Source organism: Mucor velutinosus (genome assembly GCF_035048745.1).
Source record: "Mucor velutinosus strain NIH1002 chromosome Unknown tig00001561, whole genome shotgun sequence".
NCBI classification, from domain to species: domain Eukaryota; kingdom Fungi; phylum Mucoromycota; class Mucoromycetes; order Mucorales; family Mucoraceae; genus Mucor; species Mucor velutinosus.
In genome coordinates, this window is record NW_027041903.1 from 240045 (window position 1) to 256461 (window position 16417).

At 41.1% G+C, this 16417-nt stretch overlaps 8 protein-coding genes across 8 annotated transcripts; 6 read left to right on the top strand and 2 right to left on the bottom strand.

The window, feature by feature from the left end:
• Positions 1–495: 495 nt before the first annotated feature.
• On the top strand, positions 496–1574 carry TOP1 (DNA topoisomerase 1; the record flags this gene model as incomplete). The annotated part of the gene is made up of 3 exons (XM_064827463.1): positions 496–724; positions 780–890; positions 949–1574. 3 exons carry the CDS (start codon positions 496–498, stop codon positions 1572–1574), a joined length of 966 nt encoding a protein of 321 aa, XP_064686747.1.
• Positions 1575–1653: 79 nt separating this feature from the next.
• Positions 1654–3389, bottom strand: SIW14_2 (tyrosine-protein phosphatase siw14; the record flags this gene model as incomplete). Its single annotated transcript, XM_064827464.1, has 5 exons — positions 1654–2546; positions 2606–2788; positions 2857–2965; positions 3054–3175; positions 3236–3389. The coding sequence occupies 5 exons, from the start codon at positions 3387–3389 to the stop codon at positions 1654–1656; spliced, it is 1461 nt and encodes a 486-aa protein (XP_064686748.1).
• Positions 3390–5291: 1902 nt separating this feature from the next.
• ATC70_008213 (uncharacterized protein) lies at positions 5292–8534 on the top strand (the record flags this gene model as incomplete). Its single annotated transcript, XM_064827465.1, has 12 exons — positions 5292–5531; positions 5588–5845; positions 5909–6008; positions 6066–6430; positions 6491–6625; positions 6680–6762; positions 6822–6991; positions 7049–7354; positions 7410–7462; positions 7514–7704; positions 7757–7996; positions 8051–8534. 12 exons carry the CDS (start codon positions 5292–5294, stop codon positions 8532–8534), a joined length of 2625 nt encoding a protein of 874 aa, XP_064686749.1.
• A 255-nt stretch (positions 8535–8789) lies between these two features.
• Positions 8790–10628, top strand: ATC70_008214 (uncharacterized protein; the record flags this gene model as incomplete). Its single annotated transcript, XM_064827466.1, has 6 exons — positions 8790–8815; positions 8880–9295; positions 9354–9541; positions 9593–9832; positions 9890–10144; positions 10197–10628. 6 exons carry the CDS (start codon positions 8790–8792, stop codon positions 10626–10628), a joined length of 1557 nt encoding a protein of 518 aa, XP_064686750.1.
• Positions 10629–11070: 442 nt separating this feature from the next.
• ATC70_008215 (uncharacterized protein) lies at positions 11071–11704 on the top strand (the record flags this gene model as incomplete). The annotated part of the gene is made up of 3 exons (XM_064827467.1): positions 11071–11116; positions 11189–11224; positions 11304–11704. 3 exons carry the CDS (start codon positions 11071–11073, stop codon positions 11702–11704), a joined length of 483 nt encoding a protein of 160 aa, XP_064686751.1.
• A 177-nt stretch (positions 11705–11881) lies between these two features.
• ATC70_008216 (uncharacterized protein) lies at positions 11882–13772 on the top strand (the record flags this gene model as incomplete). Its single annotated transcript, XM_064827468.1, has 5 exons — positions 11882–12085; positions 12142–12320; positions 12400–12714; positions 12768–12912; positions 12966–13772. 5 exons carry the CDS (start codon positions 11882–11884, stop codon positions 13770–13772), a joined length of 1650 nt encoding a protein of 549 aa, XP_064686752.1.
• A 317-nt stretch (positions 13773–14089) lies between these two features.
• TFB3 (TFIIH/NER complex subunit) lies at positions 14090–14865 on the bottom strand (the record flags this gene model as incomplete). Its single annotated transcript, XM_064827469.1, has 3 exons — positions 14090–14148; positions 14200–14314; positions 14371–14865. The coding sequence occupies 3 exons, from the start codon at positions 14863–14865 to the stop codon at positions 14090–14092; spliced, it is 669 nt and encodes a 222-aa protein (XP_064686753.1).
• A 617-nt stretch (positions 14866–15482) lies between these two features.
• Positions 15483–16416, top strand: SEC65 (signal recognition particle subunit; the record flags this gene model as incomplete). The annotated part of the gene is made up of 4 exons (XM_064827470.1): positions 15483–15500; positions 15558–15620; positions 15674–15756; positions 15810–16416. 4 exons carry the CDS (start codon positions 15483–15485, stop codon positions 16414–16416), a joined length of 771 nt encoding a protein of 256 aa, XP_064686754.1.
• Between the last annotated feature and the right edge of the window lies 1 nt (position 16417).

The window sequence follows — 16417 nt, forward strand, 5'->3', positions numbered from 1 at the left end:
TGTCAGCTAACAAGAAATTTATGAAAAAACTAGCTGATACTATTGATTTGTATACTCAAAATGGGACCAAGTAGAATTTCTAATGTAAATGACGGAATGCCAACATAATTTGAAGGGTTCTACTTCCCTGTTTTTATGAACCTATCATCGTAGGCAGATCAGCACTCAGCATCTTCGATTATTAATCAAACCCTAGATTTTTGCGTGTCAATGTTGCTTGTCAAACAGTGACAACTACTGCGGCAGACAATTAGGCTGGTTGCTCATCAGTTACCCGTGGCTTTCTGCAAAAAGCAAGTCGGTAACCAAAGCAAACTTGATGCTTTCCCACGACGTCCCAGCAAAAAGAGATCGGCCTCTATGACAATCCTCGGTCCAAATGTTTGCTAAAAATCTACGCGGGAACACAAGCAAAAAGGTATAAATACAAGTTGACATCACTTTCTTTTTCTCAACTATTTTCCATTCACGTTTAAACAACTCTTATAAGCAAAAATGACTGCAGACTACGTTACTTTGAATAGAACTGGCGATAAGATGCCTCTTCGCGGTTTCGGTTGTTGGAAGATTGATAAGAAGGATGCTGAAAACACTATCTATCAAGCAATCAAGATTGGCTACAGACTCTTTGATGGCGCTTGTGATTATGGAAATGAAGTAGAAGTTGGCCGTGGTGTAAACAAGGCTATCAAGGAAGGATTGGTCAAGAGAGAAGAGCTTTTCAGTAAGTAGATACACCCTGCGGTCTCAAAAGTCTGGTTTGCTAATGATAACGGTAGTTGTCACCAAGTTGTGGAACACTTTCCATAGCAAGCAACACGTTCGTGCTGCATTCGACAAACAACTGAAAGATTGGGGACTCGAGTACTTTGATCTCTATCTCATTCACTGTAAGTAAAATACATAATACGAGAATTCTTATGCAACGAGTATTGACATTGTCAATAGTCCCCATTCCCTTGCAATATGTGGACCCTTCTGTCAACTACCCTCCCGAATGGTATGTCCCTGGTGCCGACAAGCTCACTTATGAACGTTCTCCCATTCACGAATGCTGGGCCGAGATGGAAAAGTTGGTCGAAGCCAAATTAACTCGCAACATTGGTGTCGCCAACTTTAACTGCCAAGCTATTCTCGACATGCTCACTTATGCAAAGATCAAGCCTGCAGTCTTGCAAATCGAAATTCATCCTTTGTTGCCTCAAGAGCGCTTAGTCAAATGGGTTCAAGAGCAAGGTATTCAAGTTACTGCCTACTCTTCATTTGGTCCTACTTCCTATGTGGATTTATCTGAATCTGGCAAGACATATCAATCCTTGCTTGCTAACGACAATGTCAAATCTATTGCTGATAAGCATAACATCACTACAGGTCAAGTATTGTTGCGTTATGCTCTTGACAGAAACATTGCTGTCATTCCCAAGAGTGTCCATGAAGACAGAATGAAGAGCAACTTGGATATTATGAACATTCAATTGGATCAAGAAGACAACAAGGTTTTGAGCAACCTTAAGACCAACCAAAGATTCAATGATCCTATGCTTTTCGGTTTTGGCTTGCCTCTTTTCGATTAAAATATCATGATTTTATTGAATAAATAGGGTCTACTTGTTGTGCGAATGTGTGTTATAATAGTAATGAATGCAGAAAGTCTTAATTTTGTTGAATACCAGCTTCCAACATGGCATGTCTGGCATGAATACCTTGGAAACGTCTACGCTTGGCATCGATCCAGAGCATAGTTTCAGCATAAGTCTTTGGTAAGATACGGCGAAGCTTCACCTTGTCGTTTGCGCCAGAAGCCAATGTGAAATGGAAAATATTTGTAGTTTCGCGAGTGCCCTTTTCAATGTTGATAACTTCAGCAATGACGCGCACTTGCACAGAGCGATGAGGATAACCTTCAGACAAGACAATACCAGATCTCAAGTTCAAAAGCGTACCCACATGAACAGGCTTTCTGAATGTAACTTCATCCATCGACAGCAAGGTGGGAGATGCTGACTTCATAAAGAGCGTGGTGTTGGCATAAGCTAATTCATAAGCACGACGCATCAAATAACCACCAAAGATGTTGTTGTGAATGTTTCTGTCTTGAGGTTGCATTAAAAAGTTGCTTTCAATCTTTGTATCGCGCATCCAGACCATGTTATCAGGCAAAGGTTGCATCTCGTCGGAAGATTGAGAGTTGACAAATGCATCATCGCTCAAACCGTTGGTGTATTGAGAGTATTGCAAGAAAATATCGTGGATATCAAGACGCTCTTCAGGGGTAGGAGGTTGACGAAGCAAGGATGTCTCGGCTGCACGTCTCTTTCTCTTCTTGTTTGCTTCGGCCATCTCAAAGAGTCTTTCTTCAGCAGGAGAAGTTAACTTTAAGGGATTGATTTTGACAGGTTTCTGAGTGCCGCTGTCAATAGCTACCATGGTAAATCTTGTGGCCAATACTGTGTTTATGCGAAGTATACCCAGATTCTCGGGATTTTCAATGGGATCAGTGCTGGATCCATCCTCACCTTCAGGAACTGTCTCAGCCTTGATGAAAACTGAAAAAGGTTCAATATTAGACAATCCGTCTAACCAATGATTGCGATAGAACACTTACTTTCCATGGAACTACTACCAACATAAGTGACATGGCCACTCAATTTGTAATTCTCAATGCCGGCTTCGGGCAAAAAGAGGTCGAGGCGATCCACACTAGCAGTGACTACAGTGACAGGGGGAGCCTCTGGGTCTCCGTTATCAATGTGCTTGTAGGCAATGGCACCAGCAAGAGCATCCAAATCTAGCAACGTTTGAAACCGCATTAATGAAACCGTGTGGAGTTTATATTACTGATATGTAAAAGCCTACCTTCCAAAAGCTTGCCTGTACGAATTTTACCATCAGAGAAGATGTACTCATCCAAAAGCTCGGGAGACGACTTGAAGGGGAGATGCTCTTCCATGTAACTATCTCTCATCTATATAAGGCAGCAATATAGATAAACGGGAGATGAATTAATCACACTAGACCAAAAAATCTTCATCTATTCATTTAACAAAACTTACAGTTCTGTCAATTAATTTACGAGGCTTAGATGTGCAGTTGGTAACAGACTTCTTTGATTCATGATGAAGGATCTTGTCCATCCAAAATCCAGTGGGTCTGACGGTATAAACGGAATTAGCATCTATCAATGCGGGGTCAATTGGCTAAATTAGTTCAACATGCCATGATGCTGATAGCTTACTGTCTTTGGTGTTGCTGATCTTGGTAGAAGAGTGAATTGAGACACATTTGCTGACGAGGACAGTTTTGGCTTGCTTGCTTGCAATGTTTCTCACTTGGTTTGACAAGAAAAAACGCCTGAGTGGTTGTTGATATTTTTGACAGGTATTCCACATTGTTTTAATAAAGATTTGAGAATGAGAAAGAAAGGGAAACGACGGTATAAAACAGAACACCCCGGACTATTTGAACAAGTTTTTTTTTTTTTTTTTTTCTCTTGATTTTCCTTTTGCTCTTTTGTCACCGGTCACAGGAGCTTCAGTATTTAGAGATGTTTAATGAAAGTGAAACCATCTTAGAAGGCGAGCCTTTTTATATGGAAATGCGTTGAAAGCGAAAGAAAAGGGGATTGGTAAGAATATATTTTTTGATTGAGAATTTCACACGACACAACCATTTAGTTTTGATCCACAGCAAACATCTGAATGGCATAACGATTAGGCGAAAATTGTTAAAGACATTCGGAAATGTCAATCTGCGGAGGAACTGAGAGGCATTTCAGGATTTATGCATTTACGAATTGACCATATCCGTGGAACCAAAACAAATGGTAATCGATTACCCCTCGAGTAGGTATCCGCTGGCTATATGTCATTGTTGCATTGTGGTTCTCATTTGCAATGTCAAATTTGGACATTTCAGAAAGAAAAGAGGCACATTTGAGTGCTGGAAGATGCCCAAAATCCCCTTCTGTTCAAAGCATGGGATACGCAATGTCGAAAGTAATAAATGGAATGCAATGGGATGCAGATAAAGTAATAAAACAACCCTACACTCCTTATTTGTATACATGTGATTATGAATAGGGCACTTCACATTAGGCTTCGCCTCTTGACGCGCAAATTTTAACAATTAAGTGTGATATTTATAAACGACTCTGACATGTACCAAACAAGATATCCATTCTATACTATGGTACCTTAAATCTGGCAACTTTATCTTTATTAGCTTTCAAAACGTCGATTGCTTTCATAAAAACGGCAATGATCAGGCCAGCCAACCAGCAAGCAGCCCAAAGTTGAAACTCAGCAAATTTTGTTTTGCTCTAGATTGGGTAGATTCTGGTTAAAATCGACTTGATTGAACTATTTCGTTGAAATCGACTATGTAACTTGTGATGATCACCCCATAGTCCTTAATGCATCTTGGGAGTACTTTTCAAGGCGCATCCAATAGTACTAAATACAAGAGACATTTTGATTGAGATTATCGAGTAATTTCTAAAAATATGAAATGAGGTTTATGGCCAAAACGTTGAGATTTTCCATATCAAGGTCCCACAAAGACGATTTCAGGGACCACGTTAGATCGATAGGAACATTTTGATGTAAGATATACCATAGTAAAAGTCTTCATTATCAAGGTCAAAAACGCGATCGTTTGGTTTTTGACGAAAACCATGAGGGGTACCTCATGGTTTAGAGTCGATTTTTAGAGATGTTTTTTTTTGGTCCCAAAAAAGTTGAGCAAAGGTATTGGCAAGTAAATGCCAGATGAAAGCAATTGTTTGGCAGTATTCTTGCGGTCTAAAATGGCTTCTAACACGAGAAAATACTGCTTGAATATATCCAAACGTCTATGCTTTGTGTACTTTTGAGTGCTAAGAGGTATTGCTAGTATACTGTCTGCTCACATATGTATTATTCTTCTTGATACAGACGTGGAGTATCGCAAGAAAGACAGATTCACAATGTTTCTGTATGCAATGTACTAGCGAAAATGATAATAATAATAATTGTACAGCCTGCTTGATAAACGGCATGCACTTTCAGACATTTGTCATTTTTCGCCATTGCTTGCATTGTCCAAGGAGCTAGCGCGAGTTGTAATCTCACAAACATTGAGCCAGTGACGTGTAGACATTTGGGCTATCATGTTAAATTTGTCCAATTGAAGCTGGACAAGTTCATTGAACAAAATGAACTATAAAAGTATAGTTTTGATTTGTCTTTTTTCCATCAAACCCTTCTTCCCCTTTTTTTGAATTTCATATTTTTGACCAAAAAAACACGTTCAATATGGGATCACGTTGGCTGTGTATACTTGCTTGCACAGTTGCGTTATTATGTACAATTGTACCTTTTGCTCACGCAGCTGTCATGTCCATTGATTATGGCACTGAATGGTTTAAGGTTGGGCTTATCAAGCCAGGTATGCCTTTAGATGTTGCCTTGAACAAAGATTCCAAGAGAAAGACACAATCTGTTGTTACTATTCGCCACGATGAACGTATCTATGGCGGCGATGCCATCAGTTTGGTAATAAATGAAATCAGATCAATGCTTGATGACATTTTTGACACATTTTCATGTAGGCTGGAAGATTCCCCCACTTGACATACTCCAACTTGAAGAGCATCATTGCTAAAAAGTACGAGGACCCACTTGCCCAAGAATTTCGTCGTCGCTACATCAACCACATGATTGTCGACAGCGAAAGAGATATGCCTGTGTTCATCCACAACGAAACAACTCAACTGTCAATTGAAGAACTGATTGCCTACCAATTCCAAAATGCAAAGCACCAAGCTTCTGTCACTGCAGGCGAGAAGGTCAAGGATTGTGTGATCACTGTATGTAAACCAAAAGCAGAGTGATCACTTGCAACTTGCTAATCAGCTTCATGTACATTTCAGGTTACACCATTTGCGAATCAATTTGAACGTCAAGCTATCCTTGACGCTGCTGAACTTGCTGGTTTGAATGTGTTGACCCTAATGCACGACGAAACAGCTGGTAAGTATGTAGGGATCTACATTCTGATTTGGGTCATACTAATCCTGTGTACCCTAGTTGCCCTCAACTATGCTGTCAACCGTGAAATTGGAAAATCAGCAGAAAATCACATCTTTTACGATATGGGTGCTGGATCCACCGTCGCTTCAATTGTTACTTTCTCTAATGTTGAGACAAAGGATGGTAAAATCAGTAGAAGTGCTCCTCAATTGGAAGTGAGAGGTGTTGGCTTTGACCGCACATTGGGTGGTCATGAATTGGATGTTCGTCTTCAACAACTTTTGGTTGCTGGATTCATGAAGGCTAACGCCGGTCGTGTCAGCACCGATATCAAGACATCTTCTGGTGCCATGACCAGATTGATGAAGGAGGCCAACAGAGTAAAGCAAATTTTGAGTGCAAACACTGAAACTATGGCATCTGTAAGTAACAGGGCAAAATTACAAGAGGGATGCAACGAGCCTAAACATATGGACTACTAGATTGAAAGTCTTCACGAAGGTATCGACTTCAAATTGAAGGTGACAAGAGCAGAGCTGGAGGATATTTGCAAGGATTTGATTGCACGAGTCAGAAACCCCCTTCAAACAGCATTGGATGCTGCCAACATGACTGTGGTATGGTATAGCCTTTGCTTTTCAAGAGACAGTTGCTAAATTTTATGACGTTAGGATGACATCCAATCTGTTGTATTGGTTGGCGGTGGTGTTCGCGTACCATCTGTGCAAAAGCAACTTATGGATCTTGTTGGAGCGTAAGTATCTTTTAAAAAAACAAAGCGAGGCCCAAGCTAATTTAGCTGTGTACCTTTAGTCAAAAGATTGCAAAGAATGTAAACGCTGACGAGGCCGCTGTTTTGGGCGCTGCTTTCCGTGGTGCCTCTCTTAGTAACCAGTTCAGATTGAGCAAGCAGATCAGCATTAAGGATGTTACCCTGTTCCCTATTGAGGTGACTTATAAGCCTGAAAACAAGGGCAAAGAAGGTATAAGCTCATAGATCTTGACCCATCACATCATAGAGGCTAACATTTTGCCCAAAGCCAAAACTGCTGTTGATACCACTCTCTTCAACAAGTTCGACACGATTGGTACACGCAAGATTATGACCTTCAACAGAGTAAACGATTTTGAGTTCGATTTGTCATACGGAAAGAACTCTGCTGCAGGTGTAGATGGCATTGCTAAAGTCAAGGTCACTGGTCTTACTGAAGCAATGAAGAAGCACAAGGATGATATCAAGGCATCAGAGATCCCTCCCAAGGTTAGAATCTCTATTGAATTGTCAAACTCTGGTCTCGTATCTGTTCCTGAAGCCACTCTTCAAATTGGAAAGTTAACATTCAAAGGTATTTTGGCAACAAAGAAGTGGTTGTGGTTCCATTCACTCATACGATACACTAGAAAAAGTCAAGTCATTCTTTGGTGGTAAGGATTCCAAAGAAGCTGAAGCAGAGGTAAGATCCAATAATGATCAGCGATGACATGTTGCTCATTGACTCATGTAGAAGAAGGACGAAGAAGCCAAGCAAAAGAATGAAACAGCTAAAACCGATGGCACTACTGATGCCAAGAACAATACTGCTGCTGAAGAGGCCAAGGAAAGTATCTCCATCACCAAAATTCCTTTGACTATTGAATTCATTCCTACTGGTCTTGCTCCTCTTTCTGAGAAGGACAAGGCTATTGCCAAGAAGAGGTAATGTGTGCTATAGAGTCTGCATAGTATAGGGGCCTCATGATTGTATTAGAATTGCTGAATTGGATGCTTTGGATACTCGCAAGAAGCTCCGTGAAGAATCCCGCAACGCTCTCGAAACATTTGTCTACAAGGTGCAAGACTTTTTGTACAATGACATTGTTGAACTTGTTGCCACTGAAAGCGACATTGAGAAGTTCAGGGAGAGATTATCGGAAGTCTCTGACTGGATTTATGATGAAGGCGAACATGCTGATACTCCTGTATTTACTAGCAAACTCAAGGAGCTACAGTAAGTTATACAGTAGGAAGGCTATGACAAAGTATCTCATACAAATGTTGGTAGACTCATTGAACAACCCATCCAACATCGTGTCAGAGAATACAAGGAACGCGACAACAACGTCAACCTCGTGGATTCCACCATCAAACTTGCTCGTGAATTCGTTGCCAATATCAGCCAAGTTGCTGAAGACCTTCGTTATCACACAGAGGAAGAGCTCGATGGCTTATTAACTGCTGCTGAAAAGTTGGAGCATTGGATGGCAGAAAAAGTAGCTGCTCAAAAGAAGCTTGCCAACACAGATGATCCTGTACTTGTCACCTCCCATGTTGTGGAGAGAGCGCAGACTGTCAAGGAGCATTTGATGAAGTTGATGTCCAAGAAGAAGCCCAAGGTACCAAAGAAGACACCCGAAGTACCCAAGAACGATACCGAGAAGGAGCAAGATGCTCCCAACGAGGACTCTGAAAAGAAGCAGCAAGAGGAAAGCACACAGAGTGAGACTCCTGCTGCTACTTTTGAAGAGCATGAGCACGACGAGCTTTAAACTTAGAGCCCTTCCATCTACCTTATATACATTTGTACAGCGTCTTCCAATATATATTGGTTAAATTAAATAAAACTTGATTCTTAAGTATACTTGATTTGTTTGATCTCATATTAAAGACTGTCTTGAATACTATGAGAGTAGACCATTGGCACCCACAGTGCATTGCTGAATCTAAACAGGTCACAATGACAAGTGGATAATAGGATGAGTTGGATTTGTAGTTCCAACCTCTTTCTTCCTCATTGAAAAAAGATGTCTATTGAAATTGAATCTGAAGAGTAGGTATACCAGCTTCTGTCTTGTATAACAATTCATTTGACGCATCTCTAACTGATTTAACAGCGTGATTCGTCTCTTGCTTCAATTTTTAAAAGAAAACAATTACCCTGAAGCAGCTCAAACACTTGAAAATGAAACAACTGTCAGAATCAACACGCTGGAGAACAAGGAAGCATTCATCAAAGAGATCAAACAGGGACAATGGGACACAGTATTGAAGCGTACCGCAGATCTCAAAATCCCTCCACGAAAGCTCATGGATTTGTACGAGCAAGTTATCTTGGAGCTTGCTGAACTACGTGAATTGAGTGCAGCCAGAACACTGCTTCGACAAACAGAGCCCATGTTTATACTTAAACAAAGACACCCGGAAAGATATTTGCGACTAGAGCATACATTGTCCCGTTCCACGTTTAATGCCAAAGACAACTACCCTCCAGGCATGACGAAAGAAAAGAAAAGAAGCGCAATTGCGCAAGGTAGGAAATGTCAGCGTGGAAGAGAAAGAAGGCGGCTACTGACTGTTTTGCCGTGTAGCTTTAGCGAATGAAGTTGCTGTGGTAGAACCCGCTCGATTGATTACACTGTTAGAGGATTGTGTAAAGTGGCAACAGCATCAAGGCTTACTGCCATTAGACTCAGAATTTGATCTGTTTCGTGGATCCGATCAAGTGCAAGAGGCTGAAAATGATGCTTTTGCAAATAACAACTATACAAATATCAAGGTAAGAACAGTGTATTTTTATATGCATGCTCACTAAGCAACTGTGGGATAGTTACCCGGGAAAAAGACATATACAGAATGCACCGCCTTTTCACCAAATGGATTATATTTAGTATCCGGATCAGTAGATGGATTCATCGAAGTGTGGAATTATTTGAGTGGCAAATTGAAGAAAGATTTAAAATATCAAGCAGAAGAAAACTTGATGGCCATGGACCAAGCTGTCATTTCATTGAGTTTCAGTGCAGATAGCGAGATGCTTGCATCAGGATCTACAGACGGAAAAATTGCAGTAAGGAGTGTAGCCAAAGGGAAAAGGGAAAAGTGTTAAATCATTGTTGTTATATAGATCTGGAAAGTGCAAACTGGATTTTGCACAAGACGATTCTCACCTGCTCACAGTCAGGGTGTCACATCGCTTTGCTTCAATAAGGACGCTAGTCAGATATTGAGTTGTAGTTATGATCACTCTATCAAGATACACAATATCAAATCCGGCAAGCTAGTGACATCTTTTGAGGGACATACTTCATTTGTGAATTCAGTCTTGTATAATGCAGACAATACACAGGTGATTACAGCCAGTAGTGATGAAACTATCAAGGTATTTGTAGTTAACGTGATTGCCAATCGTGTACTTATCCACACTGCTCTAGATTTGGGACATTACAACAGGTGCATGTCTTCACAGCATTCAACCTCAAATGGGCGTGAAAATACAAACACTTTCACTCATACCTAGCACGACTAGCACTCAACAGCAAATGGTGGCTATCCTAGCAAATAGTACAGCTACCATCTTGAATGATAAGGGAAAGGTGATACGGAAGATTACCAACAAATCAGACTCTCAATTCCTCACTGGCACAGTATCACATCAGGGCAAGCTCTTATATACACTGTCTGAAGATTCATTTATGCATTGCTTCAAAATATCAAGTGGCGAGCTGTTGGGCCAACTCAAAGTGTGTGAAGAGGAAGTGATTGGGATATCCAGTCATCCATTTACGAATGTAATCGCTGTCAATAGCGAAAAAAATCGTATATATCTGTACAGACATGAGGAAAAGACATCAAACGACCAATAAACCCAGGGCTTTTATGTTGCACTTGTAGCTTTCAGTACATATGATTAGACTATCTCTTGAAGGCATCTACACAGAGATTGCCTTGCCTCAAAAATAGTTTTTAGTCAGTGATACGCAACGTTTGATTACAAGATATCACATCATGGCTCAAGAATGTAGTCTGGTGCTTTTTCTTTTGTCGATTATTACTAAATCAAGCTATAGAGAATGCCATTTCAAATAAGCATCTGTTGAACGATGATCTGCTTTCTTTCAGCATCTGTTTCGATTGGATCAATCCCTCACGATTTGACAGAGAGGGACCCTACATTGAATCGTCACATTGGCCTTGCTTTTACTGCCCCGCACTTCCACCACCCATCCCAGAAGCCATCAGCCCTGTCTTTTTTTTTTTTCTTCTTCCAGACCATATCATCTCCATCTCTGTCTTGACATATACGACATGTTCTCAGCATTGTTCAAAGGGATAGGATCTAGTGTTACCAGAGGTAAAAAAAAATCATGTCGAAATTTGGATCTTGCATCATGTCATTCAACATGGCCAATGTCCATTTCTGTAGGTTCCACTCAACTCATCAAACAACAACCTTTACAAAGTATGTACATGAACCTTTTGACAGCTCCAGCCCTGACCAGATGGATTAACGCTTGATGGATTTTTTTTCCCCCTACTAGATATTTTACAACGTCAAGTTCAAACATCAGCTTACGATACAACCGCTACAGTCCAGAAGCTTCGTGATCAATTACGCTACTATGCAGTTGCCGAGATTGCTGGCAGACCCTTCTTGATCACCAAAAACGACAAGGTCATTGTCAACCGTTTGAAGGATGTGAAAGTTGGCGATGTGTTGAAATTAGACAAAGTCCGTGAATTAGGCAGCAAAGATTACACACTAAAGGGCTCACCTTACGTCCCCGAGAATGTCTTCAACATCAATGCCACCGTCATTGAACATACCAAAAGCAAATTGATCCAAATCGTAAAGAAGAAGAGAAGAAAGAACTACAAGCGTACAATTGAGCACAAACAAACACACACAGTCTTGCGAATTTCTAACGTTGATGTACTTTAAAATATCAAAAATCGAATATGGGGATGCCTAGAATCCTTTTTTGGTGAATAAAATAAAAATGCTTACAGGAAAAAAAAGTTCAGTTTGATAATCGGTAGTTCAATGCCGTTGTATTATATAAAAATGTAGAGAATTCCAGCATGTTGCTTTTTGTTCTCTTTTAAAAATCATTTCAAAATGGCAAACGCTGCTTCAAGACCTTCTGCTCTTATCCGCTTTACTCAATTATCAAACGACGTGCTAGACAGCCGCTATCTGCGTCATATCAAGAACATTGTCTTTGTCCTTGTATTGCTGAATTACTGGTCCAAATTATACAACACTGTGCTGATTGGAGGTCCTGTGAGAGCTGTTCATGATTTCAAGGCGTATCTGATGAGAGTAAGTGTGATGTTTGTCCTTCTGCAATTACAGTACCAACCGCCATGGCACGATAGATTGCATTCAGACAATTGCGTCGTCTCCCCGCTGTACAAGAAAAGATCAACAAGGAATTGGGAACTACGTTGGCTGGCATGGAAAAGTCGATGATGGACAAGGAAGTAGGTTTAGGAAGTAATCTGACATTGCCTGCCAAGGGTATGTCCGAGCAGCAAGTGATGGAGAGTTTGCACAAGTAAGTTGGCATTCCAAGAGTGTGTGTTGAAAAGCGAAAGACCCAAATGCCTGATGTATATTTTGCAATGATAAAACAGGTTTGAGGGCCTCAAGGCAGCAGACTGGGCAGGAGGAAAAGTATCAGGTTCTATCTATCATGGCGGTGAAGATCTCACCAAGATCCTCGCTGAAGCTTACAAGATTTTCGCCATTGCAAACCCTCTTCATCCCGAGATTTTCCCCGGTATCAGACGTATGGAGGCCGAATCAGTAGCCATGGTTTTGTCCATGTACAACGCTCCATCGACTGGTTGTGGTACCATGACAAGTGGAGGCACAGAGAGCATCTTAATGGCCTGTAAGACATACCGTGATATGTACAAGGATCTAAAGGGCATCAATTACCCTGAAATGTAAATGCAGACACTGTGGATTAGCTTACTTGTTCTAATACCATATTCAATAGGGTGGTGCCTGACACTATTCATGCTGCTTTCATGAAGGCTGCTAGCTACTTTAAGATTAAGCTCATCACTGTTCCTATTGATCCAGTGACGCTCAAGGTCGATGTCAAAAAGATGGAGAGGGCCATCACGAAAAACACTGTCATGGTAATGCATAAACCACTGCCTATTCGCTGAATGATACTCACAATGCAGTTTAGATTGCTGGTTCCGCTGTCAACTTTCCTCACGGTATCGCCGACGATATTGTGGCGTTGGGCAAGCTGGCCAAGAAGTACAAGATTGGCTTGCACGTCGATTGTTGTCTCGGTAGTTTTATCATGCCCTTCTTGGAAAAGGCTGGCTTCCCTACCACAGATTTTGACTTCCGTGTAGATGGTGTAACTTCTATCTCTTGTGATACTCATAAATATGGTTTTGCAGCAAAGGGCTCCTCCATCATCATGTATCGCAATGCTACCATTAGAAAGTACCAATACTTTTTGTACTCTCAATGGACAGGTGGTATTTACGCATCGCCTAGTATTGCTGGCTCTCGTCCTGGCGCGCTTATTGCCGGTTGCTGGTCTGCTCTCATGTACATGGGTGAAGACGGCTACCTGAAAGCTTGTAAGGATATTGTGGGTGCTCGTCGTATCATGGAAGCTGGTGTGCGATCCATTCCTCAACTCCACGTCAAGGGCGACCCTATTGGTCCTGTACTTTCGTTCGGTGCAAATGAGCCTCTTAATATTTACGATGTGGGAGACAAGTTGGCTGCTAGAGGTTGGAACTTGAGTGCACTCCAAAACCCTTCCGGTCTTCATATTTCCACCACATTGCCTTGGGTCAACAGTGCTGAAACATTTGTCAAGGATCTCAAGGAGTGTGTACAAGGCCTGGTTGATGACCCATCATCAGGAAACGGTTCTACAGCCGCTATTTATGGTACTGCAGCAAGTGTTCCTGACAAGACCATCGTGGACGATGTAGCTGCTGGATTCTTGGATCTTTTATACAAGGCTTAAACCATGATATCCATTCACTTTATTTATAAAAACACAATTCATGTTTATATGCACACATTCAATAAATCTATTTCATGCCATCGCACCGTGCTCCTGATTTAAATTATGGAACAGTGAAACAGATTGTATTTTGAATATTGTTTATTGTAGTGTGGAAGAAAAAAAAAAGGGAAAGGAGGGAAGGAAAAGGGAGAGTCAGAGGAGGGGAGGAGGAGGGGGAGGAGGAGGAGGAGGAGGAGGAGGAGCAGAAATGACTCATTGAGAATGGAGCAATGGAGATATACACTAATAAGATACAAGTACGATGATCAATTCATTCAAATCTCTTGATAGCGGCGTCGTGTGAGCAGTTTGGGGTTATTCTTTGCTAGGATTTCTAGATGACAATATGAGTGACAGTGTGCTGAGTATATCAAACAAAACAAACCTCTATCCATCTTTGCATAATCGATATCACAATCATGTCTATCTGGGTAACGATGACTATCACAAAACACATAGCTGCATCTACACTTATTTGCAGCTTGTTTGGCGAGAGGAACCTATCATATCATGTTACACTTTCGTCTTGTTCTATCCTCCCTGTGTATAACCATACCTTTGATCTACATTTAAAGCACCTTCCCTTATTTAATTGAACTGGTTTATCCGATGGATTTGTTGTCGATGTCTCAGCGTTTGTTGTGGCATTCGTATCTGTTGTTGATGAGCTGGTAGTTGATGGCACTGGTGAAGCGATGGAGGACGCAGGTGCACTACGCATTCTCGGCCCATTTGGTGAAGGGCTTCGAAGATGCTTTCTCGATTTTCCAGCAGCAATAGGAATGCTGTTGTCGTTAAAAGTAGGAGTAGATGGTGTTGTTTTGGGTGGTGAAGAAGTCTTTGTTCTGGCAATTTGAGGTAAAGTCTTGCTTTTATCAGCAGTCGTAGCGGCAGTAGCAATAGCAGTGGTTGTAGAATTGTTGTCGTTCTTGTTTTGTGCTTTGAAACACTGAGAGCACATGTTGTTAAAAGCTTCACTGCCGTAGAACCCACATCCTGCCGTACAGAGTGTGGGTGCTTTAGTAGTACTGCTGCTGTTTGTATTTTCCATAATGTGTGTATACAAGTATGCTGTGTAAATGAGTATTTTAAAGGAGATGTATATAAGTAGAAGAGAGGAAGAAAAAGGAACAAATCTCAATTGCTCTTTTTCACACCAGATGATTGGAAATTTGGAAAAAAAAAAAAAAAAAGTCTCAGCCAAATACAGGGATTTTGCAATACATAGTAGGTGTGATTTATATGATACAGGTGCATCTGTCCAATCAACATGTTGTTTGAGCACTGGCTTGCGTAGTGATGATGATCAGGATAAATAGCGCTTTAATGGAACGATGTCTAGCTCCATGATACTGAGAATTTAATATACAGTGTTACATTGCATGCCCTCAGTAGGAGTAGCAGCGGAAGCATGACCAATGATTGCTACTCGACTATCTCGCTGTTTGCATGACAAGCGTTGGCTGCTAGCAATACACACTCTACGCTAGCATGGCTTTCCTCAGAATCAAACCATCTCAGTGGCATCAATGGCAATACTAATTCAAGCTTTACTATCCTGCTTGCTTATTCAATCGTTGCAATTCAGATTGCAGGACTGCACATGGCTTCACGGGACTACAAAAATACACCCTTCATCTTTATGCTAAAGTTTTCTACCTTTACAATATGCCAAATCAAGACGAGGTAAAATACAGCGTGGAATCGAAGCACTTGATAAGTAACATTCTGATATTATTCTAGTTAGATGTGCAGTGGGATGCTGACGTGATAGAGTTTTGGCAGGCCAGTCTTCAAAGCTATAAAGTGGGCAACATTTAGACTTAACAACGAGCGTCAATTAACACATGTTTACTTAGACTTGCCACGATGCAGAGAAACCAAATGACAATGATTCAGAAACAATAGCCTCCAATCTAATAGATAGCCTTCCCAAGAAAAAGTAAGCAACGTGTGGTATCTTTCAGTCGTGGTATTAACTGGATATGTTGATAGAGTGCAGCACAAGGCTTCACTGTTGACGACTCGTAGTGGTGAATCATCTTCGCAGCCCCCAGAGCCCAAAAAGCAAAAAGATCAAACCAGCGATGCAATGGAAGCACCACCGAAGCGAGTATTTCGCATTGAAGAAAAGGTCGATAGAATCCAAATGCCAAATAGACGAGAAGATCATAGTGATGCAGTCGATTCTCAACTCCAATCGCCAAAGAAACGAAAAGCTACTGTTGAATTGCCATACACAAGTTTGCCGCCAAGAAGACGAGGTGTTCAGATAGAAGACGAGGAAGAAGAAGAAGAAGAAGAGGAGGAGCAAAATGAAGAGGAGCAATATAAAGAGGAGCAACATGGAGATGAACAATATGAAGAAGAAGAGCAGACAGAACAAGAGGCACATTCATATGAAAATACCAGCAAAAAAGCAAGATATCAAGAGCAATATTACTATCAGGACCCACACTATGCCGCTGCTGCTCCTCCAGCACCAGCACCTCCAATGCCTCCATCTATGCCAGCTCAGGACAACGAGGCATTTTCAAACCTCATCATGTCATGGTATTACGCCGGCTATTATACTGGATTATATCAAGCTAGACAAAGATAAT